The sequence below is a fragment of the Drosophila nasuta genome, chromosome 3 (assembly GCF_023558535.2).
Source record: "Drosophila nasuta strain 15112-1781.00 chromosome 3, ASM2355853v1, whole genome shotgun sequence".
In the NCBI taxonomy this organism is placed as follows: Eukaryota; Metazoa; Arthropoda; class Insecta; order Diptera; family Drosophilidae; genus Drosophila; species Drosophila nasuta.
The window spans coordinates 48277167-48304582 of NC_083457.1; the positions used below are offsets into that span (position 1 = coordinate 48277167).

At 39.9% G+C, this 27416-nt stretch overlaps 9 protein-coding genes across 9 annotated transcripts; 6 read left to right on the forward strand and 3 right to left on the reverse strand.

Moving 5' to 3' along the window:
- Nucleotides 1-970: 970 nt before the first annotated feature.
- Nucleotides 971-1510, reverse strand: LOC132792518 (vitelline membrane protein Vm26Ab). Its single transcript, XM_060801930.1, has 2 exons — nucleotides 1431-1510; nucleotides 971-1365 (listed from the first exon to the last, which is right to left on the reverse strand). The coding sequence occupies exons 1-2, from the start codon at nucleotides 1440-1442 to the stop codon at nucleotides 1036-1038; spliced, it is 342 nt and encodes a 113-aa protein (XP_060657913.1). The 5' UTR covers nucleotides 1443-1510; the 3' UTR covers nucleotides 971-1035.
- A 1352-nt stretch (nucleotides 1511-2862) lies between these two features.
- On the forward strand, nucleotides 2863-4705 carry LOC132792517 (leucine-rich repeat transmembrane neuronal protein 1). Its single transcript, XM_060801929.1, has one exon. It carries the CDS (start codon nucleotides 2888-2890, stop codon nucleotides 4589-4591), a length of 1704 nt encoding a protein of 567 aa, XP_060657912.1. The 5' UTR covers nucleotides 2863-2887; the 3' UTR covers nucleotides 4592-4705.
- Nucleotides 4706-5143: 438 nt separating this feature from the next.
- On the reverse strand, nucleotides 5144-5537 carry LOC132792519 (uncharacterized). Its single transcript, XM_060801931.1, has one exon. The coding sequence runs from the start codon at nucleotides 5469-5471 to the stop codon at nucleotides 5229-5231; it is 243 nt and encodes an 80-aa protein (XP_060657914.1). The 5' UTR covers nucleotides 5472-5537; the 3' UTR covers nucleotides 5144-5228.
- Nucleotides 5538-5846: 309 nt separating this feature from the next.
- LOC132792995 (uncharacterized) lies at nucleotides 5847-6194 on the forward strand. Its single transcript, XM_060802551.1, has one exon. It carries the CDS (start codon nucleotides 5907-5909, stop codon nucleotides 6162-6164), a length of 258 nt encoding a protein of 85 aa, XP_060658534.1. The 5' UTR covers nucleotides 5847-5906; the 3' UTR covers nucleotides 6165-6194.
- An 873-nt stretch (nucleotides 6195-7067) lies between these two features.
- Nucleotides 7068-7525, reverse strand: LOC132793531 (uncharacterized). The gene is made up of 2 exons (XM_060803498.1): nucleotides 7471-7525; nucleotides 7068-7406 (listed from the first exon to the last, which is right to left on the reverse strand). Exons 1-2 carry the CDS (start codon nucleotides 7480-7482, stop codon nucleotides 7176-7178), a joined length of 243 nt encoding a protein of 80 aa, XP_060659481.1. The 5' UTR covers nucleotides 7483-7525; the 3' UTR covers nucleotides 7068-7175.
- Nucleotides 7526-8470: 945 nt separating this feature from the next.
- LOC132793969 (uncharacterized) lies at nucleotides 8471-8824 on the forward strand. Its single transcript, XM_060804158.1, has 2 exons — nucleotides 8471-8529; nucleotides 8585-8824. Exons 1-2 carry the CDS (start codon nucleotides 8521-8523, stop codon nucleotides 8822-8824), a joined length of 249 nt encoding a protein of 82 aa, XP_060660141.1. The 5' UTR covers nucleotides 8471-8520.
- Nucleotides 8825-11739: 2915 nt separating this feature from the next.
- On the forward strand, nucleotides 11740-12788 carry LOC132792291 (uncharacterized). Its single transcript, XM_060801586.1, has 2 exons — nucleotides 11740-11815; nucleotides 11889-12788. The coding sequence occupies exons 1-2, from the start codon at nucleotides 11798-11800 to the stop codon at nucleotides 12168-12170; spliced, it is 300 nt and encodes a 99-aa protein (XP_060657569.1). The 5' UTR covers nucleotides 11740-11797; the 3' UTR covers nucleotides 12171-12788.
- Nucleotides 12789-14472: 1684 nt separating this feature from the next.
- Nucleotides 14473-16665, forward strand: LOC132790680 (uncharacterized). Its single transcript, XM_060799314.1, has one exon. The coding sequence runs from the start codon at nucleotides 14846-14848 to the stop codon at nucleotides 15911-15913; it is 1068 nt and encodes a 355-aa protein (XP_060655297.1). The 5' UTR covers nucleotides 14473-14845; the 3' UTR covers nucleotides 15914-16665.
- Nucleotides 16666-20203: 3538 nt separating this feature from the next.
- LOC132791019 (uncharacterized) lies at nucleotides 20204-21536 on the forward strand. Its single transcript, XM_060799793.1, has one exon. It carries the CDS (start codon nucleotides 20388-20390, stop codon nucleotides 21399-21401), a length of 1014 nt encoding a protein of 337 aa, XP_060655776.1. The 5' UTR covers nucleotides 20204-20387; the 3' UTR covers nucleotides 21402-21536.
- Nucleotides 21537-27416: the final 5880 nt, after the last annotated feature.

The window sequence follows — 27416 nt, forward strand, 5'->3', positions numbered from 1 at the left end:
CACACCCATTTGCATTAAATATGTAAATCGAACACTTGACCAATGAAATACTGTTTATTTACTTTGCACAACCTTGAACTTATTCTGTTTGGCAGCTGAGAATATTTGCATTTAAACAGCCTGTGAAGTTTACAATTTTAATTTTGGCTTGCAAACCCGGAACCTGTATTAAGCAGTTGCCCAAATATTCCACAGTCGCATTTTGAAATACCATTCTGTGCAGTTGACATTATATATAATTTTAATTGATTTAAAGGAAAATATATATGAGTATTACAGTAAATGAGAATAATAAATAATCTTATTTAATATTGATCGAAATTTAATTGATAATTTCATTTAAAAGTGCGAATAAATAATCGACAGATACGTTTATGTAAACTCGTTAGCCATTTTGAACAGATGCATATTATACCGAAAACTACTAAAAATATTCTAGTGGCTTGTATATTAATATAGTGGCCAATTAATACACCGCGAGAATTCTAAAAAATGTACCTTACTCTATATTTGGTATATTGATAAATGCAAAATATAAGTAAGACCCGTTGTACACAAGTAAGCGTTTTTATACCTAGTACCCAAAAGGTAGAAGATTATTATAACTTTGTTCAGGTAGAAGAATGAATCTCCGACCCCATTAGGTATATATATTTCCTTGATCAGCGTGAAAAGTCGATATGATATATGTGTCTGTCTGTTCATTCTAACATTCGTTTCATTTATTTACTTGGAATGCTGACAGGAAATTCTTCAGCTCGCTATTCAAACCCAAAATATTTCATGGAATTGTTTATTTGTATAATAACTGAAATATTGGTATAGAGATAGAACTATTCTTTTCCAACATTTGATGAAATAATAATTTTTTTGTAATTTATTGCCTTTGAGCGTGGACTGAAAGTTCATTAATTCGCTGTTCACTTTAAAAACTACGCAAGATAAATAAAAAACAAATGAATAGTTTCCGATTTTGTTGAGCAATTGTTTATATTTGAATGATGATCAAGCCGTGTTCAAATTCGAGTGAGTCATTTATAGGTAAGTGGTGTAGCCAGCGGTGTAGGGATAAGTGTAGGCAGAGTAAGCGGAAGCAATTGGCGCAGTGTACGCAGCGGCAACTGGAGCGGTGTAGGCAGCAGCAACGGGAGCGGTGTAGGCAGCGGTGGCAACTGGAGCAGTGTAAGCGGCAGCAACTGGAGCAGTGTAAGCGGCGGCGACAACTGGAGCAGCAGCGATGCCATTGAAGTTGCGTGCCACGTATTGAGAGCTTGTTGCGGTGACCACAGCTGGAGCAGCATCCACGAGGACAGCAGGCTTAGCCTCGATGCAGGCGACGACAGCGCACAGGACGAAGAGAGCAGACTGCAAAGTAATGGAAAAGAATTGAATTATTTGTCTGTTAATCCTTTCTCGCTATAGAGACGCACCAGTTTGAACATCTTGAATTGATTGGTTGAAGCTAACTGGGTAGACTATATGTTTGCAGTGGAGGCGGCTGCAATTTATAGTCGCCCACGAAAATATTTGGTCAACACTTTTGGTTTCATTGTTCTACAAAGCGCCGCAAATTAGAAGGCGAGTTGGAATGCTCTCTGGCTACGTGCCCAGATGATGACCACCAGACTCAGTTGCTGTGGCAGACAGAGGTCTCCGCTTGCGTATGTCGAGCACGTTCCAATGTGAGCCCATAAAAATTGTCGCCGTGCTTTTGAAGGTGAGTGAATTTGGTAGCAGTTAAATTTTTTTTTTTTTTGGTCGATTCAAATGATTTGATTCAAAGTTGTGTTGAACTGCGCTGAATTGATTATGCGGTCAGCTTGACTGCTAACTGACCTGCCCTTGCCTCCGCAGGCTGCAATGCGGAATCTGTTGCATGTGGCATGTGGCTTAATCCGATTTTGATGGTGCACAAGGTCGTCGTGGCTGGCTCAATTTGTTTATGCAACACGGCTTGCAAACTGTGCCGCAATCGGCAGACAACTTTTAAGTCGATTACGCGCACTGCGATTGCACGGCCATTGGACTACAGACAGCCGAAAGCTGCATTCCCATTTTTCCCATATCAGAGCAGAGAGCGAAAACAAAACAAAACATAACAGAACAGAACCGACATTTCTTATCGGGTTACAACAACAGCTTAAGCAAAATATCCATATAGTTATATATAACGTAAGTAATAAAGCTACTGTCGAGTGTGATCGACTATGAGATACCCGCAACTTATTTGCATTAGAACCACATTCTGAAAATATACTAAATCAATATACAACAAAAATACTAACATATTTTGTATATCGATGTAGTACTCCTCTCAAAATATACCAACAATCTTTCAATAATGCCATATTACGAAAATATACTAAATTAATATACCACAAGAATACTAACATATTTGGTATATCGATGTAGTACTCCTCTCAAAATATATCATAGAGCTTTTTATAATATTATATTATGAAAATATACCAAATTAATATACCGCAAAAAACACCCACATATTAAGTGCATCGAGATACTACTTCATTCAAAATATACTATAAGGCTTTAAAGGAAACTATTTTCTGAAAATATTCCAAATGAATATACCGCAAGAATACTAACATATTTGGTATATAGATGTAGTACTTCATTTCAAATTATACCATAGAAATCAAAATATACCATCCTCTTTCTCTGATCAAGAATGTAGTTTATTGGGCTGGAAACGCTTTCTTCTGTCTGTTAGAATGTTATAATACCCTTTCACCCTACGGGTAGCAAGTATACAAATATATATGTATAATTTACAGCATTGATAAAATGCATTTCTGTAAGATCAGGCAATTTATTTGCGGCACATCTCATGACAGTTTGCGAAAAGCCTTCGCTTCGATCGGTTCACACAATGCGTATACTTAATATTTGGAGTCTGCTGCTGCTCCTGCTGGTGAACAGCAATCGTGTGCTTGCCGGCGATGTGTATTTGAGCTGCGATGAGTTCGAGCAGCACATGTTCATGGATCCCAACGAGGCATTCTGCACAGTCACGGGTTTCATTGTGACACACAGTCAAAATGTGGTGATCAAGAACTTTGTGCCCGGCAACATGGTCAAGTTTATGAAGTTCTACGACTCAACGCTGCTCTATGTGCCATTTCGTTTGTTTGAGACGTTCACCTATCTCAAGACTTTAGATGTGTCCTACACGAGCATACTAGAGCTCACTCGGAACACTTTCAGTGCGGCGGGTAACTTGACGAGTCTCAATCTCAGCTACAACAATATGACTTCGCTGCAGACATCGGTGTTCATAGGAGCCAATGCATTGATGCGTTTGGATCTGTCGTATAATCGCATAATGGTGCTCAGTGAGAATACGTTTTGTGGTCTGCCCATCTTGAATAAGCTGCAGCTGAATGGAAATCGTTTGACCGAACTGCACAAGGATATCTTCAAGGATAACGAGTACCTCGAATCGATCTCCCTCGAGGGCAATCTGCTAACCTACATCGAACCGGAGGTCTTCAATCGCATGCGTCGCATCAAGGAAGTGAATTTGTCGCACAATAAATTGATACGCGTTCATCCGGACATGTTCTCAGAGGCATCGAATCTGGAGAGTCTCCTATTAGCTGTCAACTCGCTGCGGGCTTTCCAACTAACGGACAAGAGCATTGTGCATCAGCTGCATCTGGATTACAATCAACTGACCAACCTCACAATTAATGCCACTCGCTTTGTTCGCGCCAATTACAATAATATTAGCGAAATCTACATGCATCAAACGTTGCAACTGGAGACGCTTGAATTGCGCAACAATCGATTGACTAGCATTGCCAACATCACCAATATGACGGCTTTGCTCCATCTGGATGTCTCCTATAATCCCATTGGACCCATCGGCGTTAGTACCTTTGATCAACTGAAGCGTCTGCGCAATCTTTATCTGCGCTCAAATGGCATAAGGGAATTGGAATTTGGCATGTTCTCGAAACAGAAATACCTCGAAATACTCGATTTGTCGTTCAACAATCTGAGCAGTCTCAATCTGGATCTCTTTGTGCCCTACCTGACCAACCTGAAGCAGTTTTTGGTGGATGGAAATTCACTGCACGAAATTCAAGGCAATCGCACCTTCTCACAAGCATTTCCATTGCTGCAAAAATTGGGAATTTCACGCAATCGCTTCAACTGTTCGTATCTGCATCATCTGCTCATTCCACCGTATTTATCCGACTTGGTTTCGCTGCACATTGAACCCGATGACAGCACTGACGAAACGCCGCATATACGCGACGTTTCCTGCATCAGCATCGCCCAGCAAAAGGATGTGGCTGCCACAACTGCGGCTTCGCCTGCTGCCCTCGAAGGTCCCGAAGTGACGCTGCACAAGCAACTGGAGCTGCTGAGGTTGCACGCCGAGAATCTGGAGCTACACTTGACCTTTATGAAGGTTTTTCTCTTTGTCATTGGAGGAATTATACTCGTCTCTCTCGTTTCGATTGTTACGATAAAGTATCTCAAAGTGCGACGTTCTGGGCGCTATGATCGTCGAAGCATTGTCTTTCAATCGAGTGCAACTATGGATGGAAATTTGACTTTAGAGTGAGAAGAGGAGTCAGAGAGTGAGATATTATATTACCTAGTGTAAGCTTTAGTCTAAGTTATGCCTATTCCAAATAAAAGACTACATTCAAAAAGCAAGCAGGAAAACTTTGAGAAACTACGAAAGGCAAAATAGAGATAATTGAATGTCAATTGAAGTCCAAATCAAGTCGAGTGTTGAGCCATAATTCTAGCCTATAAAACTGCAACCAGGAAATCCGTGAGCTTTTTACGCCGAAAAAATCCGTCACATTAAATCTAAATAACAGATAATTTCTTGTGTAAGCTGAAGTTCAAGATGTCTTAAAGTGAAACATAAAGATTATCAATCGTAAGTCGCTGCGTAAGTTCCGCCTTATGCAAAAAACCCAATTGAATTTGAATTTGCCACCAGCAAAATCTTTGAGCTTTGTACATCGTTCAGATAGGGCTACGCAAGACGAGACGCTTCCTGTTAGCAGCTGCGATAAGTTGCGCAGGCAAAGACCTTGAACCAAGTCCAGCTGTGGAGATAAAATGTCAACAACAACAATAATGACAACAAAATGCATTTCGAGTATCAGTGTATTCTGTTTATTTATTCATTCATTCAGGGAGTCGTCAATCTTTCCGGGTGGTAGATATCTCTTCTGTTTGTTTATCTACTTCCTCAGCAGCAAGGGAGCAGCGCTGTAGGCGGCGGTGTAGGGCGATGCCACATAGGGGGAAGCCACATAGGGAGATGCCACGTAGGAGGATGCCACATACGGAGATGCCACATAGGGGGATGCCACGTAGGGAGATGCCACGTAGTTGGCGGAGTAAGCCAATGGTGCAACGATTCCTGGCTTGGCAGCGACGCAGGCAACTAGAGCGAGAACAGCGAGAACGATGAACTTGAACATCTTGGATTGGTTTTGGTGGATTTGGTTGTTTGGTTCGTAGAAACTGAACTGAACTGATGATGTTTGGCCAGTCGCTTGGCCCTTTTATACAACCCGCTGAACGGGAAACTAACATAAGTGGAGCCTTGGCCGGACTTGGCAATCGACAACTTAACTAATTCGGTAAGCCAAGTTAAAGCAATTGCTTAAAGCAAGCGCTAACAACGGCGATTATGTTATGACCAACTTCGCTGTGCGTACGTGAGCTGCCCATCAATTGGCAACAGAATTTAGGCAGGGCAAACACTTGCATTACCTTGCAAGGTTTTACCAAATTGTTTAACTGCTTTTAATTTGTCACCGTGGGGGTATATAAAGCACAGTTTGTCACTTGTTTGAGCATCAGTTTCATTTGTTCCCTCAACAAGTCAAGCAAACCCAAACAACTCAAACAACATGTTCAAGTTCATCGCTCTCGCTTTCCTCGCTCTGGTCGCCTGCGTCGCCGCCAAGCCTGGCATTGTTGCTCCACTGGCCTACTCCGCCAACTATGTGGCTGCTGCCCCAGCTGCCGCTGTCTACAGCACCGAATATCACGGCAACTTCGCATCGCCCTATGTGGCAGCTCCTTACGTGGCTTCCCCATACGTCGCCTCGCCCTACGCTGCTGCCTACACCGCTCCCTACACCGCACCTCTGCTGCTCAGGAAGTAGATGAAGTGACTTCACAACCCAACAATGCTACTGAAACTATGAATGTTATAATAAAAAGTTGACATCCCAAAACCGAACAAATATTAATTGCTTTTATTATTTGGCTGCCTGAAAGTAGGCAACACTTTTTTCAACAGGTATTGGGTCGAAGAATAACTTGAAAGTGATGCTAATGAAATCATGAGATGAGTAAAATATAGTTGTGTTATAACCAACTGGCAATATAATTTCTGAAACTGCAACTACAATTCGAATAAGGAATTAAAAATGCACGACAATCCACAAAAACATCACAAAGCATTTATTTTAATCAATTGAAATTCGTTTGAACCTGAAAGTATGCTACACTTCTTTATTTAGTCATTAACCCTTTGTGCTGCCTCTGGGTTAATCACAAGACGACTCTGTTGGCGATTGTTGCCGAATCCCACGCTGTTGCTCACCTGAAAGTTGAACGAAAATCCAAGTGTAAACGACAGATTGCCAAAGCCCAGACGATTTAGCACCACTTTTGTTGGCGGTGGCTTCTTAGCTGGCGGCTTCTTCTTTTTGGATCTAGCCGGATTCTGACTCTCAATGGGTTGCATTAGCTGATACATGTTTAGCACCAGCTGTAAAATATCCAAAGGAGCGCGTATCTCGTCCAGATCGTCCACATCAGGCAGTTCAAGTAACTCCGTCTGCTGAGATGTGGGTGACAGCACATAAACTTGCATTGGCAGCGCAGCCAACAAGTGCAACAGCATCAAACAGAGTAGAAGAATAGAGCAACTGCAAGGCAGCCGCATGTTTGCAGCCAACTGCAGTCGAGTTGGCGCACACAAGGCACTTTTATAGCAGAGCCAAAAAAGAAATAAAACGAATAGAAAAATGCAATGCAAAGATTTCAATCAATTTCAACGCTTAACGCTCTTTATTTCAGGCGATTGAGTGAAGGAGGAGGCAGCAGCATCTTGATGTTGCCGCCTCTCTGACAGCGCTGTGACAGCTGTGGGCTGAGTTATTTTTTTTTTATAGCCAACCATGGCCATAACCGTAGCCATTAAGGCCGAGATTGCCGTGAATGATGGGACGCACAATGGTGTGTGATGGTGTCCAAACGGGACGCACCACATGCACAGCCTGTGGCCAGCCATGATACGACGTCGAGCTGCTCAGGATGGGCACAGTCGACAGGCTCGACAGCGTGGAGAGGCTAGGGGCCGCATAGGCGAAGGCGGCGCACAGAGACAGCAACAGAAACTGGCAGGGGGAAGAAAAGAGTAAAGAATTATAGATGACAGCCAGCAAAAGGCTATTAACCCACCAGTTTGAACATGGTTTGTTGAGGGCGTTGATTTCGACTCGATTGGCTGAGATGGCAAGCGAAGACTCGTTGATTAGCTGCATTGTCTCGCGGCATTTATATAACGAGCAACAAGTTGTTGCAAGTGGCAACCAACCGACCTTGCTGCACTTCTTTTTGAAGTCCAGCTCAGATTTCACATGCGACCGACTCGATTATTTGGCTTGAATTACGCCCCGTAGAGGCCACAAAGATCTATTCTAGTGGGTCGTTTCGCTAGCTAACTAAGCTGTGGTTATTGCACCGCAACCAGCAGCAAAAACTTTTTGCCTGATGATGGTGGTAACCGAAGAAGCTGCGCAATTGGCCACCAAACTGAACTGAAACTGGTCAAAATAATGCGACGCAGATAAATAAATGTTATTGACAATAGCCACACCAAAAAAAAAAATATTAATTGCCGTGTGCGTAGGATTTTGTTTACGGACTTCACATCAAATGATACAACACTCTCGTTCTCTTGTGGCAAAAACAAAAACGTTGCGCACTTGGAAAACTTCGCAATTTCAAGGGCAGCTAAGCAAATAAAATGCGCCCACACAGCGGGTTTCGGCACTGACCTTGAAAGGCGAGTGTGAAAGAGAAATACCGGAAGTGCCCAGCATCGGTCGCACTTAATTGTTGATTTCGCCCGAAACGTAACCAAAACAAATGCGCCCAAGAACCAAAGTAAGTAAACATCCCAAGAGAGAATCATCGACGGGGGAGTGGACAAAAGAAGATGAAGTGCTCATTGAAGCACACACAATGTGCCCACAGCTTGCCACAACAATGTGTGGCACGCCACATTGTGAAGTGAGAGAAGAGAAGAGAAGCGAGTTTATCTTGTCAGCCTGCCACGATCAAATGCAAGCTCTAGACTCTGCAACTGAGTTAAGGACTTCTTTCAATTTGCCGCGGACCAAATGCCTTTGACCCTCCGTCTACTTTGGCCTATAAAAGCCAAAGACTCGCTGCCAATGGCATTCAGTTTGTGTGTGCTTTTCCTGCAGCTCAAATCGAAACTTGACAATGAAACTGGTAAGGAAGTTTACTACGCAATTATTCTGCTATTTTAACACTTTTTTACTTGCAGTTGTGCTTGGTGCTGTTCGCTTGCCTGCTGGGACTTGCTTTCAGCCATGAGTTGGTCTACGGTTATTATGCGGGCCATGGCCTGAGCTATGCTCACACTGTCGTGCCTTTGGCCTATGCTCGACTTCTGGCACCCGCCACTCAATCGCATCTGTATCACAGCGTTGAAACCCCGAACTCCTTTCAGCAGCAGTATCGCAGTGACTATCATCAACCCATGACCTACGAATATGTCTACTAAATGAAGTAGTTTTTTTACCGATTTACGTGTAATCTGAATAAAGTTAATCCATCCTAACATTGTCTTGTTTCCCTAACTCTTTAGTAGCGTTAGTCTCGCGCCTTGCAATCGCATCTGTATCACTGCGTCAAAATTCCGAATATGTCATCTAAGTGAAGCAGCTTTTTCCCACTTTAAGTGTAATCTGAATAAAGTTGATCCATCCTATCATTGTCTTGTTTCCCAATCTCTTTTGTAGTGTTAGTCTCCGACTCCGCGATGTCTGGCATTTGTATCGCATATTTGAAGCCCCAAACTCCTTTTAACAGAAATATCGCAGCGACTATCATGACCTACGAATATGTCTTCTAAGTGAAGCAGTTTTTTCCCGCTTTAAGGGAAATCCGAATAAAGTTGTTCCATGCTATCATTGCCTTGTTTTCATAACTCATTTGAAGTATTAGTCTTTAACCCCGCGGTCTCTGGCATCCGACTCGACCCCTGACCTACGAATATGTCTACTAAGCGAAACAGCTTCTTCCCACTTTAAGTGTAATCTGAATAAAGTTGATCCATACAAGCATTGTCTTGTTTCCCTAACTCTTTTGTGGTGTTAAAGTTGATGCAGCCTGTCATTGTCTTGTTTCCCTAACTAGTCTCAGACCCCGCGGTCTCTGGCACCCGACTCGCAATCACATATGTAACACAATGTCAAAACTTCGAACTCTTTACTGCAGTAATATCGGAGTGACTATCATCAGCCCATGACCTACGAATATGTATTTAAGTGAAGTAGCTTCTTCCTACATTCTATTATTGTCTTGTTTCCCCAACTCTTTTTTAGTGTTAGTCTCGGACTCCGCGATGTCTGGCATTTGTATCGCAACATTGAAGCCCCGAATTCCTTTCAACAGAAATATCTTAGCGACTATCATGACCTACGAATATGTCTACTAAGTGAAGCAGTTTTTTCCCGCTTTAAGGGAAATTCGAATAAAGTTGATCCATCTCATCATTGCCTTGTTTTCATAACTCTTTTGAAGTATTAGTCTTTAACCCCGCGGTCTCTGGCATCCGTCTCGCAATCGCATCTGTATCATAGCGTTTGCAGTAATATCCCACCGACTATCATCAACCCCTGACCTACGAATATGTCTACTAAGTAAAACAGCTTCTTCCCACTTTAAATGTAATCTGAATAAAGTTGATCCATGCTATCATTGCCTTGTTTTCATAAATCTTTTGAAGTATTAGTCTTTAACCCTGCGGTCTCTGGCATCCGACTCGACCCCCTGACCTACGAATGTGTCTACTAAGTGAAACTGCTTCTTCCCACTTTAAGTGCAATCTGAATAAAGTTGATCCATGCTATCATTGTCTTGTTTCCCTAACTCTTTTGTGTAAGTGTTAGTCTCTGACCTCGCGGTCAGTTATTGGCCTCAGGCTGTGCAAATAATGCAAGGCGGATCAGCTGCCAACGGCATATCGAATGTCCTGGCCAGCGGCCGTGCACCTTCAACCTGCTGTGGCCCCAGGACAATGTTTTAAAATAAATCTAGAAGTTGCTTTAGGGGCGTGTTGCACGTCAGCGTCAGCGGCACATGGAAACCAAACAGTTGCGAGTCGAACTCTTGTTGTTGCCGTTGTTGTTGCCACGACAAATCAACAAATCAAATCCCAAGCGGCGGGCAAAGCTAAACACGCTGCTGCTGCTGTGAGCTCAACTTTTGCTGCAAACGGGAAAGTTTTCCGCTTCTGGGTTTCCTTTCTCTCACTCTCACTCAGCACGTCGGAAAACGTGACCCGTCGCTGGTCACATGGATTCGGAAACAGAGACACATACATTGTGGACTGGGATAGACGGACATCGCATACGCAAATGATTCGCGGAAACGTTGCTAATATAATCGCATAAATTAATTAATATTTGATTGCTTTTCCATACCCTGCGGAGTTGGTTGAGCAAGTCCAAGCAAAGAGCATCCAACCACATTGCGCAGTTGCTTGTGGCCAGCAGGTTGAATGCAGTTTGTCGGATTACTTAGTGCTTGGCATTGAATGGGATCATAGAGATAGGATAATCTCTAATTTCTAATGGTATTGCATTTTTAAGAGCAACACTTTGAAAAGAAGGCCACCAAAATTTGTTGTTATTAAATCAAGAGCATTATACAATTAAAACAAGATCGAAAATCTTCAAAAAGTTTCTAGCTTGCGCAATCTTGAAATTCAAGATTATAATCTTCATTCAAGAATGGAAAAATCTTAAAATTGAACCAAAAAAGCAAAATCGTATATCTAGATTAATTCTAGATTTGATATACTTGATATAAGATTGATTATAATTCAAAAAGGAGGATGAAACAATTTTACTTTAGAAATTTACTTTTTAACCTTAAAAAATGTTTAATCAAGATTTGAATCTTAAAATAAGATGTTTTTAATCCTAAAATGAAAATTTAACATACAAATGCTGATGTAAGATTGTTTTAACATAAAAATCTTATTTCAAGATTGTTCTTTATAACCAGCTATATACATTTATCACATTTATGTTTAAACTAATAATGACAAAAGAGTATCAGCTATTCACCACATCACCAAACTACGCTTCTTAATGTCCCACAGAATAGTCGTTAAGTCCAGCGAGAGGCGATGCGTAGTCATCAGAAATGGTTAATTTGAATTTATACTAGATAGATCATTGCAGAAGTAGAAGGTATCAGTTGCACTTGGTTACGAGTATTGCTTAAACAAGTTTACAACTTGAGGTGGGCGTGACGAAAGGAAAACAGAAAACAGAACGAGAACAGAGGCAAAAAAGGGAAACACACACGACAAAGCCAGTTTGTGGAGCAGCAACCACAAACCGGACCAACATCAATGCGAACAAAAGGTATAAAAGGGCCAAAGGAATGCAGAGTTGAGCTCACACCGCAGGAGCAGTCGACGTCAAAAGAAGAAGGAGCCGCCGGAATTAAGTGTAAGAGAAAAATGCGCAATTATCTTTGGGTGAGCGACAATCCTAAGCGAATCTTTACTTAAGCTAGTTCATTTGCTAATATTTTTTGTTAACCACCTGCAGTGGTGGTTGCTTCTAGTTGCCTGCTGTCTTAATCTGGGCAGCATCAAGGCCAAGCCACTTGTTTCCTTTGGCATCGGAGTGCAGACAGCGTCGAGACCCTATCCAGAGCCTTACTACAACAATTACTATGGCTACAATGGCTACTATGGCGGTGGCACGTATTCGAATAGATATCAGCCCCCCGGTTACCCCTATTATCCGGCTCCTTATGCTCCTGCCAGTCAGTATGGAGCACTCGACTTTGGCATTGGGGCTTTGTCGTTAACCCCGTTTCTGCTTTGATGGTCACATACACACACACACAGCGGGACATCAGTAGACTGAATATGTACTAAAGAAAATGTGCGAAATTTGTGGCAATGTGTGAAAAGAAAACAGAGAAAAACTGAACCAACTAATAAACACCACAAACAAGTCCTCTCTCTTATGCGTTTTACTTCAATTCAGCAACTGCGACTCAGACTGCGGCAACTTTGTTAAGCTCCACACGGTGTGGCATAGACCCAAACAACGGTGGTCAACAGGTGTCCAAATCGCTGCTACGTGACATTGTTACACATTTCCCAGTTTCGCATTGACCTTGGCCTCTGCTTCGCTGCTCCGCTGCTCCAATGCTCCACTGAAACACTTTCGTTAAATAGCAGGCACTAAAGACTTTCGGCTCAAGTCGAAGATTTCCCCCATCGTGAAGGTCACGGAAAAGTAAATAAATAATGTTTCAATAAATTGTATATCAATTGAGGAAGGTTGTTGTTAAAAATCATTGAGGGGAACTTTTGCTGCGATGACGCAAATGTTGATGTCTATGACAGGGAAAGGTCTTTAGGTTCAGTACACTTGCCAAGAGTAAAGCTAAAAAGTGGAGAGAGTGATGTAAAACATGACAACCATAAATATGGAATAAATAAGAATAGATTCTAAAAGTAAAAAGTTGTCAGCATGATGAAATTCATCTGCACAGACAGAGATCGAGGATTCACTTTAAAAAAGAGATTTGAAATTGAGTTAAGCAAATTAAGTTACGTTAAACTATTTTGTCAAATTATATTATTTAGAGTACAATAAATCATAAGTTGTGCAAGTTATAATAACAAGTACTGTTCGACTGTGAAATATCCGCTACCCATTGTGAATAAAAGGAAAATAGTGGGGTATTGATTTAAAATATATAAAGTTAATATAATAAAATAAGTTAATATATATAAAAATACTAAAGGTTATTTTTGATATATATCAAATGGTAATATGAACATTCAAAATATACCATCGAATGCAAAATATACCAGATTTTCAGTCAAAGCAACTAAGACCCGTAGTAAGTAGACGTTTTTGCCCCCTACAAAGTCATTCTTAAGGCAATCGCTTATTCAATTTTTGTTAATGCTATTAGAGAGTTTGTTTTCAAAATTATATTATTATTTTGAGATTATATTAAATTTTAATAGAGTTTAATTAAAAGAAAGAGAACTCCTTTATATTTGTTTTCTATAACTTGCACTTGAGGTGCTCTAGAGTACAAAGTATTGTCAAATTAACTGTGGTTTTCAAGGTGAAATTTGAAGTAGCTGAAGAAGTAATAATTGGGATAAACAGTGTGCTTACAAAGTTGGCTCTAAATATAATATTCTTATTTGACTGACAGATATATATTAAAGAATTTCATTATCTAAACAGTGTCAACTAATAAGATAGCACCTTTAGCTTCGCCAGTAGACACAAAATTTAATTTGAAAGAGAAGACAGTGAAATATTTTTATAACGCTTAAAATTTAATAAAGTTATAAAAAAAAAGGATTGTAAATACAGGAATAACCTTAACTTCATATATGTATGTATTTCTATTTAATTCTTAATTAAATTCAAGTGCTGTGAGTTGTCAGAGAAGCAACTAAATGAAAGCAAATCAGAACAATTTCCAAGATAACCCACTAGAAGCTGTTTTCAGCAGCTCTTAGCTTAACTCTTTGAGGTGGCTTCAAACACTTTTCAGGGTGCCAACTATTTTTAGTAGGTCACGAAAGTAATCCCCTCAACCCAAGCTCAAGTATCTGTGGCCATCAGCCGCCAAACAATTGCAGTTAATGAGGGAAACTAGCAATTAATTAGTCAAGGATAAGAACGAAATTGCAGGCGTAGCAAAGTGCGAAGTGCGAACTGTGGCAAGTTGAGATTCTGTGGCATGGGGCAAGTTCATTTCACGTGAAAAGCAGCCGCGTCAATGCACACAAGTTGGAGGCAAGAGTTTTGCGCTGTCAATAGTCAATTTTTGCTAAACTTAGGTCCGCTGGGAAAGCGCTTTGAGGGAAATCGCTTGTGAAAATGAGTCGCTGGGGTCGCCGCTTGTGGATGACGTGCAAGGGTCACGTTCCCAATCACGCAGCAGTCGGAGCACAAAGTCTAAAAACTAAAAAGTGCAACACCGTCGTTGCCTCTTTTGTGTTATTCGTAGGCGTGTGTGGCAAGTGGCAAGTGTGGCAACAACAGGCAGCAAGAGTCACGTTGATGTTTCGCAAAGGAAAACACTTTCACACTTTCGTACTTTCGCACTTAAAAAAGACGAGGCAACAGGTTGTATGTCTGGAAAAAAAACAAAATGTGTGAGAGCTCACGTTGTGTTGTGGCTGCCACGACTGCTGCTGTGGCACTGACGAACGCAAGGAGTTCGTCAGGAGATGAACCGAACTGCTACGTGTTTTGGCCATCGCACGAAGTGTCCTCGTCGTGGCCAAAGGATGTGGCCAACAGGCGAAGGGAGCAGGCGACGACGAATCGACACGAAGGTTAAACGCGAACGCGCTCGACATTGAGTGCAACTATAAAAGACGCAGCACGGACGCCTGCTCCAACAGTCAGTACCAAGACGTCGCGCTAAAAGGCAACTTCAAAGTGCAAAAAAAAAAACAAATCTAAAAAGCAAAAACAAGTGAACTAAAAAGAACTTTAATTCTTATCGTGAGATGGATACGCTATCGCCAAACAATTGCTCCAAGTCGAGTTCCAGCGGCAGTTCCGCGACCAGCTCCTCCATGGATCTGGGTGGTGACAAGAACAAGTCAACGAAGCAGCAGCGTCAACGCGCCCAAAAGTTGTCGAGATCGCGAAGTTTGCTGCAGTTGCTCAGCAAACATCTGGGCAGACATTTCCAGCATCATCATCATCAGAATGACACCGTCTACAGCAGCCAGGACGATATTCGCAGCTCCTCAACGGATTCCTTCAGTTTGAGCTACGAACGTGGTTCGCGCAACGAGTGCTTGGAGGAGGTGTTGCACGGTGGCTCGAGCTTGGACTTGGAGAACACATCGCGCACTTCGTCGGCTTCGTATTCGCCTGGTCTGGAGTTCTATGACAACAACACACACATCTATGTGGAGACCGTTTATCGTCCAGGCAGCGCAATGGAACAATTGCAGCCTCATCACTATCACGATGACAACAGCAGCGTCGAGGATGTCGAGGATGAGGACGAGGACGATGCTGAGGTGCAGCATGTGGATGAGAATGAGAATCTCAAGTTGAATGCGGAGCCACAGCCACGTTCAGCATCGGCGGCTTCAGCTGGCGCTGCGACAACAGCAACATCAACAGCAACAACAAAAGGTGGACTGCACTTGAGTCGCATTTCGATCTCATCATCAGTCAGTCGCATGTTGCAACATTTCTCCACATCGGCGGCAACAACGGCCACCGCATCGCTGCGTTCGCTGTCCTGCAGCAGCACACCGTTGCGACAATTGCGAGTGTCTCCGATGAAAAAGTCACCGCACGGCAGCAACAACTGTCACAGCAGCAGCAGCAGTAGCAACAGCAGTTGCAGCAGCAGTCACAGCAACAGTCACAGCAGCAGCAACAGCCACAGCCACAGCAACAGCAACTCATCGAAGTCTGGCAAAAAGGATAAGAAGCAGCAGAGCATATTGCGACCTCCAGTTCAGTATGTTTACATGAAGGGCATGTCCGGATTGTATTCGCGGGTGCCCAGCTACGCGGTCTGCTGTCCCTACACATTGCACCACATGTATTAGAAAGAGAGAGAGAGAGAGCGAGTGCGAAAGAGATGGTCACGAAGAGGCGTCATCGCGGCGAGGACATTGCCCAGCACAACACACAATGCTGAATGCGGGTGAAGGCCAATGCCAATTTTTTCGGGTTGGGGGGCGGGTAGTTTATAGTGAAAAGTGATGTAGTGCCTAAAGAACGAAACACATAAATAAGGGAACGGAACTGTAGAACTAGACTTTAGAGACAGAGAGAGACAGAGCTGGAGTTTGGCATACAAAGTTAGCGATCATACAACATACAACATATTTTATAAATGTGTAAATGTTTAGCCAAAAGAAAAACAACAACAAACTAAATACTCTAATCTCTAGCTGTATGGACTTTCAGTTTACAGTAGTTAAATGTTTAGTTTAAAAGAATACACAAATACACAAATACAAAACCCCTTAACTTCCACACATATCTCCCCTAAGAAAAAATGTAGTTCTTAACAATGTTTGTCTCAATTTTTGGAGCTTGGCTCGCTAAAAAAAAGAAAAACATAATATTATTATTAACTAAGTACAATGAAGAAAACCATTTCGAAATGTTTGCCATTTTTCAACTATACTTTGCACTTATTTCAATGGGCACTTGACTTAGACAAAATTACGAATTTACCGAAAGAAAAACAAAACTACAAAAAATAATCAAAATTGTACAAAATACACACCAAAAAAAAGGACAAAAATATATACAAAAATATTATAATTATTATTATTATATGAAGTAATAATCCAACAAATCTTTAGTCGCCACAAATGTTTGCTTATTTCCATTTCAAAAAAGAAAACAAAAAAACAACAGAAAAAGAGAACACAACAGCATACGAAAACACTTTTTTATTAACTATTACAAAAAAGATAGCAAAAATATTTAGAGACTAAGTAAATAAATACCCTATATATATATTTTTAGAGCATATAACCTTAAGCATAAGTTTAGCCGTCAAACCGAATAAAAACAGAAACACAAATCTAAAACAAAATCTCTAAAAAAAACTATGAATTTTTATTTAAAAAAATGCAGTTAACGGGTTTCAAAGCTTTTCGCTATGTTGGACAAAGCTTTGGCATCCTTTAAGGACACATTTGAAGGTAAAAGCTTGTTGTGGGGCATGCGCCTGCGCCTTGCCACAAGTTGCACGTGAACTGAACTGTACCCAGGGAACAGTTTTTGTTGCTGCTGCTGCTGCAGCTGCTGCTGCGGCGACTGATGATGTAGGTAAAGTCCTCAATTTCAAGTTGGTGAAGGACTCGACCTTATAGTTTTGACATACGATATCATGTCTGCTGCGACTACTCGTCGTATATATATGGTGCTAAGAACGACGATGACGTTAATCGCCAGATGCCACATGCTACATGCCCCATGCTGCTTGCAACACACGCCGCTTGCCGCATGCTGTACGAGTAAGTGCTCGCAAATCCGCTAAATGCAAATGCAACTGATTACAATTTTGATGAGAAGCCTCACATAATCTCAGTCCACATATGCGGCTTGATCCTTGACGGCAGCTTTGGGTCGGCTTTTTGAAGGTTTTTTGACAATTTTCTAAGGAATTGTAAATGTAATCTAATGTATGTATGTTAATTTGACTTATATCTAATCTGAACTAAATCATATTGAAAGAAAGATTCCCTCGCACTGCGATTAAAATTTCTGAGAAATTCGTAAGGAATTTGTGAATTTTAATAAATTGCAGGACTTTAGAATAGAAATATCCTTTAGCTAAATAAATACGAAATTAAGATAATAATGTAGGTAAAGTCCTCATATGTACATACAGTACATATTTGTATAAATTTTGCTGAGAATTTTTAGAGTTAATTTGAATTAACACATAAAGAAAACGTAGCTTGACGATAATTTAGTAATAGAAAGTCCAAAGCTATAGTCGAGTGTAAGATGGCCACTACCCAATTTCACTTAAATCAAGAACATATTAGGGATCAAATTTATTAAAAAATGTACAAAAAAACAATGAAGTATACCAAATACCATATTTGTATTTGTATGCATTTTGCTGATAATTTTTAGAGTTAATTTGAATAAACACATAATGAATATGTAGCTAATTTATATTGACGATAATTTAGTCATAGAAAAAAACCTAAACAAAGCAACAGTCGAGTGTAAGATGGCCGCTACTCAATTTCAGTTAAATCAAGAACAATGCAAAATTAGTATTAGGGCTAAAATTTATAAAAAAAAAAAAATATACCAAAAAATTAATAAAATATGCCGAATACTATATTTGGTATATCGATAAACAAAAAAAATATAGAGTATAAAATATACTGTATAGTTATAATAGTATAACAAAGCTAGTGATTTTGTAACATTAACATAACTATAACATAAGTAAGATCAATTACTATTCAGATATATTTAATACGATGCTAAAAGAAGTATCGGGCAGTCTATATTCGCAAAGTAAATAGGAGGACGTCCGATCACAGTATTTTGGTTAAAATATACCAAATTAATATATCGAATAAATACTAGCATATAGCAAAGACTTTATTTGGTATACCAATATACTTATGCATACTAAATATACCATAGAGTACAAAATTTACCTAGTTGTTAACCAAAGCAACAACGATCCGTTTGCAGCAGACATTTTTGACCACGTACAATTATTTCTTAAATCATTTCTAAGATTTTTAATATATCACAATAATATATAATATATAATCTTAAATAATTTCTAAGATTTTTAACAGATCACAATAATTATAATGACTTAATTAGTATTATATGTATAAGTAAACGCAACTTTATCACTTCAACGGTTACATCAATGATAGCCCACTTAATAATATGATGAAAATCATATTTAATAGTAATCAAATTCTTTTCATGATAAAAACAGTAATTTAAACCACAAACAAGCAATTTAAAGTGTTCAGCGACTACAAAAAAACTCACACTAAAATAAATCTGCTAATGACTAACAAATCTATTGAATCAAAATACGCTTTTATTATTTTGACTTCCCATATTAAAAACCAGTAATTTGACACCCAACCCATAAACAATATAAAATTGTCAATCAACAACGCGACGATTTACGAATAATGTTTAATAAAACGTTGTGATTAATCCACTAAAAATCATTGTTAATTAAGGTGTGTGTTGCGCCTTTGTTAAAAACTATTTTGCGTTGTTTGTGAGATATTCTGGTTACTTAATTGACAACGCTAAATCTGTTAATGGCCTGACGTCAGGAGTCAACAATTACGCCTTTAATTAGAAGATAAACAACACGACAGAAACAATCATCAGACTCGAACCCTCACACTCACATTAAGACACACTCATACTCACACTCACACTCACTTTGAAAGCGGCATTAAGAAGACAACAGACTTCATTAAATCGTCCAACATTGGGGCATTAAAAAACCTCCCCCTCAATCTCAACCTCCTACTTCATCTCTTCCTCTGGCTTCAACTACTCTAGGCAGGCCATCAGCGAGGCGTAAAATTGGCAGTCGGTTTTATTTATAGCACATTAAAATCAATTTCGTGCGTAATTAAATAAAAAGACAACAACATCGGCGACAACAATAAAGCGACATCTATTTTTGACAGCCTTAATTGCGGCTTATGAATTTTGCTTTACCAAAAGTGCAAAGTCCGGACTCCGGACTGAAACAGAAACAGAAACAGAAAATAATAACAACTGCGCAGCAAAAAGCCATTAGAACTTTTTGCAAATAGCAAAAAGAAAAAAGGCTTATCAAAAGGTCTATTCTTGGCAGCAGCAGCAGCAGCAGCAAATGTAATAAGGATGTGCTCGAAAGGTTAAATCGAAAGCAAAAGAAATTGGCAAATGGCAAATGGGAAATGGAGACGAATCGAATTGCAATCGATTTGCAATTGCGGTTGATAGCAATTAAACTGCAGTGAGCGCAAATATTGATATTGACCGACAGGTAGGCAGGCAGGCAGCGTGGCACTCACACACCACCTGGCGGTCAGAAGTGTCAACAGAGAAACAGGTAAACAAATGCCACAATTTCATATCCTGTTTTGTTATTAGGCAACGCACAAACAGCACCGAAAATTTCAGCAACAAAGAAAAGGATGTGACTGCCTTCCCTCTCACTTTCTCCCACTCCCTCTGTCTCTCTCTCCATCTCTCTCTTTTTAATACAGTTGTGTGCTCTCTCAGAGAGAGCTGCCGCTTTGCAGAAGGCGGCTTCTGCAGCCGGGCGAGTCTATAAAAGGAATCGGCGTGCCATTTTGCCGACTCAAACGCGAAAGGACAACGTCTGTGTACACACACGAAGCGAACAAGCACAAAAAGCCGACAAAACGCTTTACGAGACGGTGTTTCAAGAGTGTATTAGTGTATTCTCTGTGTGTGTGTGTTGAAGTGCGTAAGCAACAAAGACCGGTAACAACAAAGACAGGAAGCATCGACAAGGAAGTCGAAGGAAGTGCAACGATGACCACACCTCACGTCTGCTTTGCGGACGAACTGCAGCCGGAGGAGCGCAATGGCAATGCCAATCACAGCAACAACAACAACAGCAGCACCAACTCGACAACAACCAAGAAATGGCTGCTCGAATTGGAGCCAAGTTCGAATTCAGGCAGATCAACGCATTCGCCTTGCAGCAGCCAGAGCATCTCGCCAACGCCACGCTATGAACGTAACATGGGCTTCTTTCAGCAACTGAGCCGACGCTTTGGCCTCCGGTCAATCGATGACCTAGTTCAGGGCAGCGGCAGCGGCAGCGATGACGCAGCAGCCACCGCCAGCAACGTCAGTTGCAGCGCCGCCCACGAGGAGGATGCAAACAGTTCATCGACCGACTCGTACTCATCGTCGATGGCAGCGGGACGAACGATGGCGCGCATCGATGGTGTGATGTCGTGTGCCTCGAGCGAAACCAGCAGCACCATTGACATCGAGGAGCAGCAGCAGTTGCAACTACAACAACAGCAACAGCAGCCAGCTAAATCGAAACGCAAATCGATGAGCCGCACGAGCTTCTCACGATTGCATCGCCGGTCGACGTCGTCGTTGCGGCGCGCCTTTGAGAGCCTCTCGCTGACATCACGTTCGCTCTCCTGCAGCGGCCCCTCGCCACCGCCACAGCCATCACAGCAGCACCAGCAGCAGCAACCATCCAGCACGACAGCATTGCCATTGAAGTCGGCGTTGAAATCGGCATCAACCGTGGAGCTGCATCAACGACATCAACCGCATCACCATCGATTGGCCTCCAAATCGGTGAGCAGTTCCAGCGCCTGCTCCACAGCCTCATCGACGACCTCCAACACAGCAACAGCAACAGCAACGGCAACTGCAACGAGCACAAAGAGCAAATCGAAGCCGCCGCCACAGCGCATTCTGCGTCAGCCCGTCTCCTACACATATCTAAAGGGCATGTCCGGCCTTCCCACACAGCGAGTGCCTCGCAGTTCGGTTTGTTGTCAGTACGCTCGTCGCTAGATTCGCCTCCCCTTCCCCTTCGATAAGTAGCCGCAGTTTGATATATAGTTCAGCTAGATAATATAGAGATAGCTTTTGCCAAACCCAAAAAAAAAAACCCTCCCCCCCATTTACATCACATTATTCATTTCGAAATCTGTGATACAATAATCTTTTTCATATCCACGCAACAAATAGAAAAGAAAATCACAAGAACAAAAACTCATTTTGAAAATGTAGAACAAAATTGTTAAGACTTAAGCACCTAGAGTTAAACCATATAATATTAATAATAATTATAATACTTATATATTCCAACGCATCGCTTTTCGGTTCAGCATCCATAAGAAGAAAAAACCAAAAAACAAAGACTGTAAGCAGATCAGAAATTTTGTATTCGAAAACAAAAACACAATTGGAAAGTTTTACAAAATAATAATTCTAATATTGTACATTCGTGCCTTTATCCCATAAACCCAAAATTTTGCATCTAATATTTGTATTCAATTCACTTAGGAACACTCGTTCCAACAACTTAGTATGTACTCACTTAATTTGCTGTAATGGGATCAAAAAACAACAATTCGTAAGTTAGTTTAAGTCTTTCAGCTATGTTTTAGTTAATCGCACAGCACTTTAAAGTAAAATTAAAATTCCCCAAGAGAAAACTGATTAGTAAAGTTAAATATATACAGCAAAAACATATACAACAATGCAAACCAATAATTAAATAACAAAATAGTGTCTCAATAATCTATATCGAAAGTGGCAAATAAGCAATACAATTGATGATTATACTCGTATACAGCATATATTAACATATAATATATACATATAATATACTTATATATTTAATCGTAAGTTAACTATTTACCAATACTCAGATTACGAGGAATTTCTCACAACAACAAAAACAACAACACACAGAAGCCAGTTCAATAAATGAAATAATTTACACCAGAAAATCGTTGTTTTGCTTCTACTTTTTATACCCGTTACTCATAGTGTAGAAGGGTATTATAACTTTGTGCCTTCCTGATATGTATGTAAAAGGCAAAAGAAGAAGAAGTCATGTCTATCTGTCCATATGAGCAACTAGATCTGAGAGACTATCATGTTTGCTTGTAGATCAAGGTTGTTTCTAACTTTTGATAATTTGGTACATTTTGCACTCTATGGTATATTTTGAATGGTGTACTTTATCATTATACCAATTAAAGCCGTTGGTATATTTTGCACTCTTTGTATATTTTGAATGTAGTACTATGTATGTCAATATACCAAATATAGCCGTTGGTATATTTTGAATGTTGTACTATATTAATATACCAAATATAGCAGCTGGTATTTTTTGCACTCTATGGTATATTATCACTATTTGGTATATTTTTTATAATACTATATCACTATACCAAATATACCATCTAGTATATTTTTAGTTTTTACAGTATATTCATTTGGTATATTTTAAAATAAATACCGCAGTGTTTTGCCTTCACTCAAAATGGGTAGCAAGTATCTCACAGTCGAACTCAATCGACTGCAGCTTTCCTACTTTTTCCACATAAAATTCTATATTTGTTTGCCAACTTATTACGATCTTAATGATGGCTGACCCACTTGAACAGAAGTTTTGCCAAAGGCTCCAAAAATAGTCATGGCAATTAGAATGAATCAAGGCTAATTATGGCCATTGAATATCACACATTGAATCACACATTGCGTATACGCCATGTTCGCTGTTCGCAACAATCTCAATACTCAATCTATGCCTGATTATTTGTTGCTTATTCGAGTGTCAGCCAAATGGCAGAGGGAAAGGGAAAGGCGCACAGGCGTGGCATCAAAAAGTAGGTCAGCGATTGAAAAGCCATTTATTTTGTTGCTTTTCTTTTTTATTCGTTTCGCCGATGGATACCAATAGCGATATCGATATCGTTGTGGAATGATGTTGTTGCCAGGCAAACGCCATAAAAATTGTTTATGGAAATTTATGAAATTTGAAATGCAAGCATTGAATTTATAACAACAACAAGTCGAGACATTCGTCGTCGTCGTCTATCGCTTGATTTGATTAACATTATTCCAACTGAATGCACAGACGAATTGATATGGAAATAATTACCTCATAAAAACCCGTGTGCACACACATTTTATGTACTCACAGCAGCAGAGCAATTAATTCAGTCACAGTCTCAATATTGCGGCAGCTAATGTTTGGGGCGCAGAACATCACAAATTAGCGAGCCAGACAAGCCAATCAAATGTCCTAGTAGCCGAAATAGTTTGAAGCAAAATACGTCAGCAGCATACAAAGTGGCATACAAAAGTCACATCATCAAAAGTGGCAATTTGTATGGTTATCTTCGGCCCCGGAGGGCGTGTCTGGGGCGTGGCACGCACGGATTTGAGCCTGCCACTAAAAATACTTATCATTGACCCAATTCCCGTTGACAGTTTATGAACCCTAACTGACAGACGACAAATGTAGAAAAGTTGTCGAAATGTAGCATAGACATTTGGAAACTGAATGTTGTCCCGGCAACTAGTCGTATGTGTGATTTTTATAGGCTACCGCTGCTGCTATTGCTGCTGCTACTGTTGCGCATACGACCCGTTGGCAAATCACTGAAATGGAAAATAGCAATTGTGTGTATAACGTTACCAGCGGCGACCACAGTCACGTAGTCTCAGCAGCCTCGCCTCAAGGCAGCTGCGGCATCAAGTTGCCTGTCTCCTCCTTCTCCTGCTTCTTCTCTTCCCTTTTCCCTCTCCATTTCAATTTCTGTTTGTTTTGGTTAACGTCGCTCGCTGCTTGTACAACTGCCACAACATTTAATTAAGTTTCAGCTTCTTCTGCTCGGTGTGTGTTTTGTTTTTGCTGCTATTTTTGGCAATTTGTCTATTTATATTTATGCTACAAAAGTTACTTGTCGTTTAGCCGCTTCATATCATTCTCATCATCATCGTTGTTGACGTCGTCGTAGTCGTCGTTGTTTCATATGAAACCAAGTGAATCTTTTGGTTATTAATAAATGACTAATTTTCGCCTGTGCACACATTGCAAAACGTTACCGAGGGGTCTAATTCGAGGTCTAATGGGCCACAGAAGGCACTGAAAAAACTCAACGACTCCGATTCGACACCCGTCGCTACAAAAAAAGGCATTTTTACGATGCAGGCCACGTTAATTTGTTTCACGCGCCGCGACAATCGAAAGGAGGCATGTGCAAGAGGAGAGAACTCAAGCACTTCGGGTACAACACAATAATTAATCTTCTTCTGCCCATAACGCAAAGAGCCGACAAGAAAAAAATGCACGAAAACAAGCAAGAAATCGAGTGTGATCGACTGTAAGATACCCGCCATCTATTCTTAGTGAAAGCAAAACAGTGTGGTATTATTCTTAAAATATATCGAATAAATATGCCTAAAAATACTTTTAAAAAAATATACCGATCGCTATATATGGAATATTGGCACACTATAATGTTTAAAATACACCATACATTACAAAATATTCTAAACAAATATACCGAAAAAATACTAAACTATATTAAGTCTATATTTGGAATATTAATGTACTATTATATTTTAAATATACCATACAGTACAAATTATACCAAATTAGTATACCGAAAAAATGCAAAAAATATATCGGACACTACATTTGGTATATCGATATACTATATTACATTTAAAATATATCCTACAGTACAAATTAGACAAAATTAATATACCAAAAAAATAGTAAAACACATCTGAACCTATATTTGGTATATGAACATACTATACTACATTCCAAATATACAGAAGACTACAAAATATACCAGATTGACATGCAAAGCAACTTAAATCAGATTGCAGCATACTTTTTTTTTGCCATCTAAAATTGTTCCTTAAATAACTTCTACAACATCTTCTATTTTCTCTGATCACAACTAAGTTTTCATGAATCAGAAAAACTGCAGCTACATATGATTGTTTATACCAAAAATTGTGACTCTAGCTTCAAAATTAGATTCGACTTTTTCGATTTGTGGGAGACGGAAGTGGGCGACAAAAATTATAGCTCTATCTCTGAGGTCTAGGTGTTCATACGGACGGACAAAACGACAAACAGACAGACACACGAATGATTATATTGTCTCGGCGGTTAACGCTGATCATGAATATTTATTTCTATTGGGGTTGGAGCTGCCTCCTTCTGTCACAAACTTATCATACCCTTTTACTCTACGCATAACGGGTATAAAAAAAGGCGCACTCCCTGATGACTTTTGCTTGTACACACAGTTGGAATATTTCCGGTTGCCATCACGAATGAATGATATGTGTTCATGTGTTTATAAGTTTGCCTGATGCTGCTGTTTGTTGTTCTCACGTTGTTCTTTACGAGAATGTCAATATATGTATGTGTGCGTGTGTGTGTGTGTGTGTGAGTGCGCGTGAATATTGTTTACCTTTATCATGCCGCTTGTTTTTTTTGGTGAGGCATTTTTTTTATTATTGCGTCTTCTCATACTTTTTATCTTTACGGCGTTTTCCGTCGCCTTTTTAATGGCACTCGGTTGTAATTTCATTTTAAAAATATTGCTGCATGCTTTGCACGAGGACATCGACAGACAATGCGCGGGGGAGGAAAGCAAATGGTGGGAATATTGTGCTCTGAGCTTGTGCTCGAGACAAAGCGTTTAATAAATATTTCGAGTAGCTGCGTTTTGCTATTTTTAGCTGCCACGCGAGCATGAAATCTTCGCTTATTGCCTCCTCTGAAGAAATGTATAGAAAGGCACTTCAAGCCACGCGACCGATGCGATGCTCTGATACAATAGACGTTACGTATACGTCACGTTGAGCGAACCAACTTGCATGCTAATTTGTACTTTGACCCAAATACGAGATGTGTTTGTAACCACACTTGATAAACGTGCTCAAACCGAAAGGACCTGGCCACAAATCCAACTCAAGAGAATGACATGAACTAAGTAAATAATAAATTATGCGATTCTTACACGCTACACACGCCCAATTGGTCTTACTGTCTGTCTCTGTCTCTCTCTGTCAGCTCATAAAATATGCACAATGTGTCGGTAATTGAAGTCAATACGCAAAACAAAACGTCTTCGTTTAGTCCCAATATTTACACTTACCGTTCAGTCGAAAAGAAAACAAGCTGAACAGGCTAAGAAAAGACGCATAAAAATAGTCAATGCTCTCTGGAGATTGCCCACAAAAAAACAGCTAAAATGAGAAACGCACATCAATGGGTTTTAGGTGACGAAACAATCCCAAACGGATGGGAGTAAAACGAATGTTTATTTCAAGATGAGTTGATTTGATGTTTATCCTGTTACTAAATTACATTTTTAAATTTACCAGCTAAAAATAAGAGCAAGCACATTCTAATAATAATAACAAAGAAAAATAGTAGTGGGTAAAAATACATGGAAACTGAAATAGATATCTATTAAGAGCCTAATAAGCAGCAAAGGCAATTGATTAGATGTAATGTATAAATATTTGTTTATTATGAAACTAAGCACTTGTTAACTTAAAACTTGTAGAAAGCTGATTTAGTTAATAGGCTGATGGTTTAAGTTGCTTGGGATATACTATTATACTACAGAATTTGTTTTGAACTTTTATTTTAATTTAGAAATAAAAGTTCTTGTTTTGATTTCGACATCACATATCATAATCTTGATTCAAGTCTTTATTTTTGATTTTAGCACGTTTTTTTTTTTGTTCAATCATAATAAATTAGTAAATGAAAGATTCTTTTATTAATCGATTATCAATTCCATGCATTCCAAATTTATTTAAATTAATCTATTTTGATTCCGAATAAGATAGCTTTCACTGAATTACATTAAATTCCAAATACGAAGTCAACTGCTTAGTCTGCCGTATTTCTCTATATTTCTACCCTTTCTTTATTTATGTTGTATCTATATTTATGCTGGCTAGTTTGCTCTATTTACTTTGTCAATTGCCTACTGCTCCCCTAACTTCTGTCTATCGACAATTTGTTGG

What these genes read in the sequence shown, in the direction of transcription:
- LOC132792995 (XM_060802551.1), top strand. Translation starts at nt 5,907, where the DNA reads ATGTTCAAGTTCATCGCTCTCGCTTTCCTCGCTCTGGTCGCCTGCGTC.
- LOC132792517 (XM_060801929.1), top strand. Translation starts at nt 2,888, where the DNA reads ATGCGTATACTTAATATTTGGAGTCTGCTGCTGCTCCTGCTGGTGAAC.
- LOC132790680 (XM_060799314.1), top strand. Translation starts at nt 14,846, where the DNA reads ATGGATACGCTATCGCCAAACAATTGCTCCAAGTCGAGTTCCAGCGGC.
- LOC132792519 (XM_060801931.1), bottom strand. Translation starts at nt 5,471, where the DNA reads ATGTTCAAGTTCATCGTTCTCGCTGTTCTCGCTCTAGTTGCCTGCGTC.
- LOC132791019 (XM_060799793.1), top strand. Translation starts at nt 20,388, where the DNA reads ATGACCACACCTCACGTCTGCTTTGCGGACGAACTGCAGCCGGAGGAG.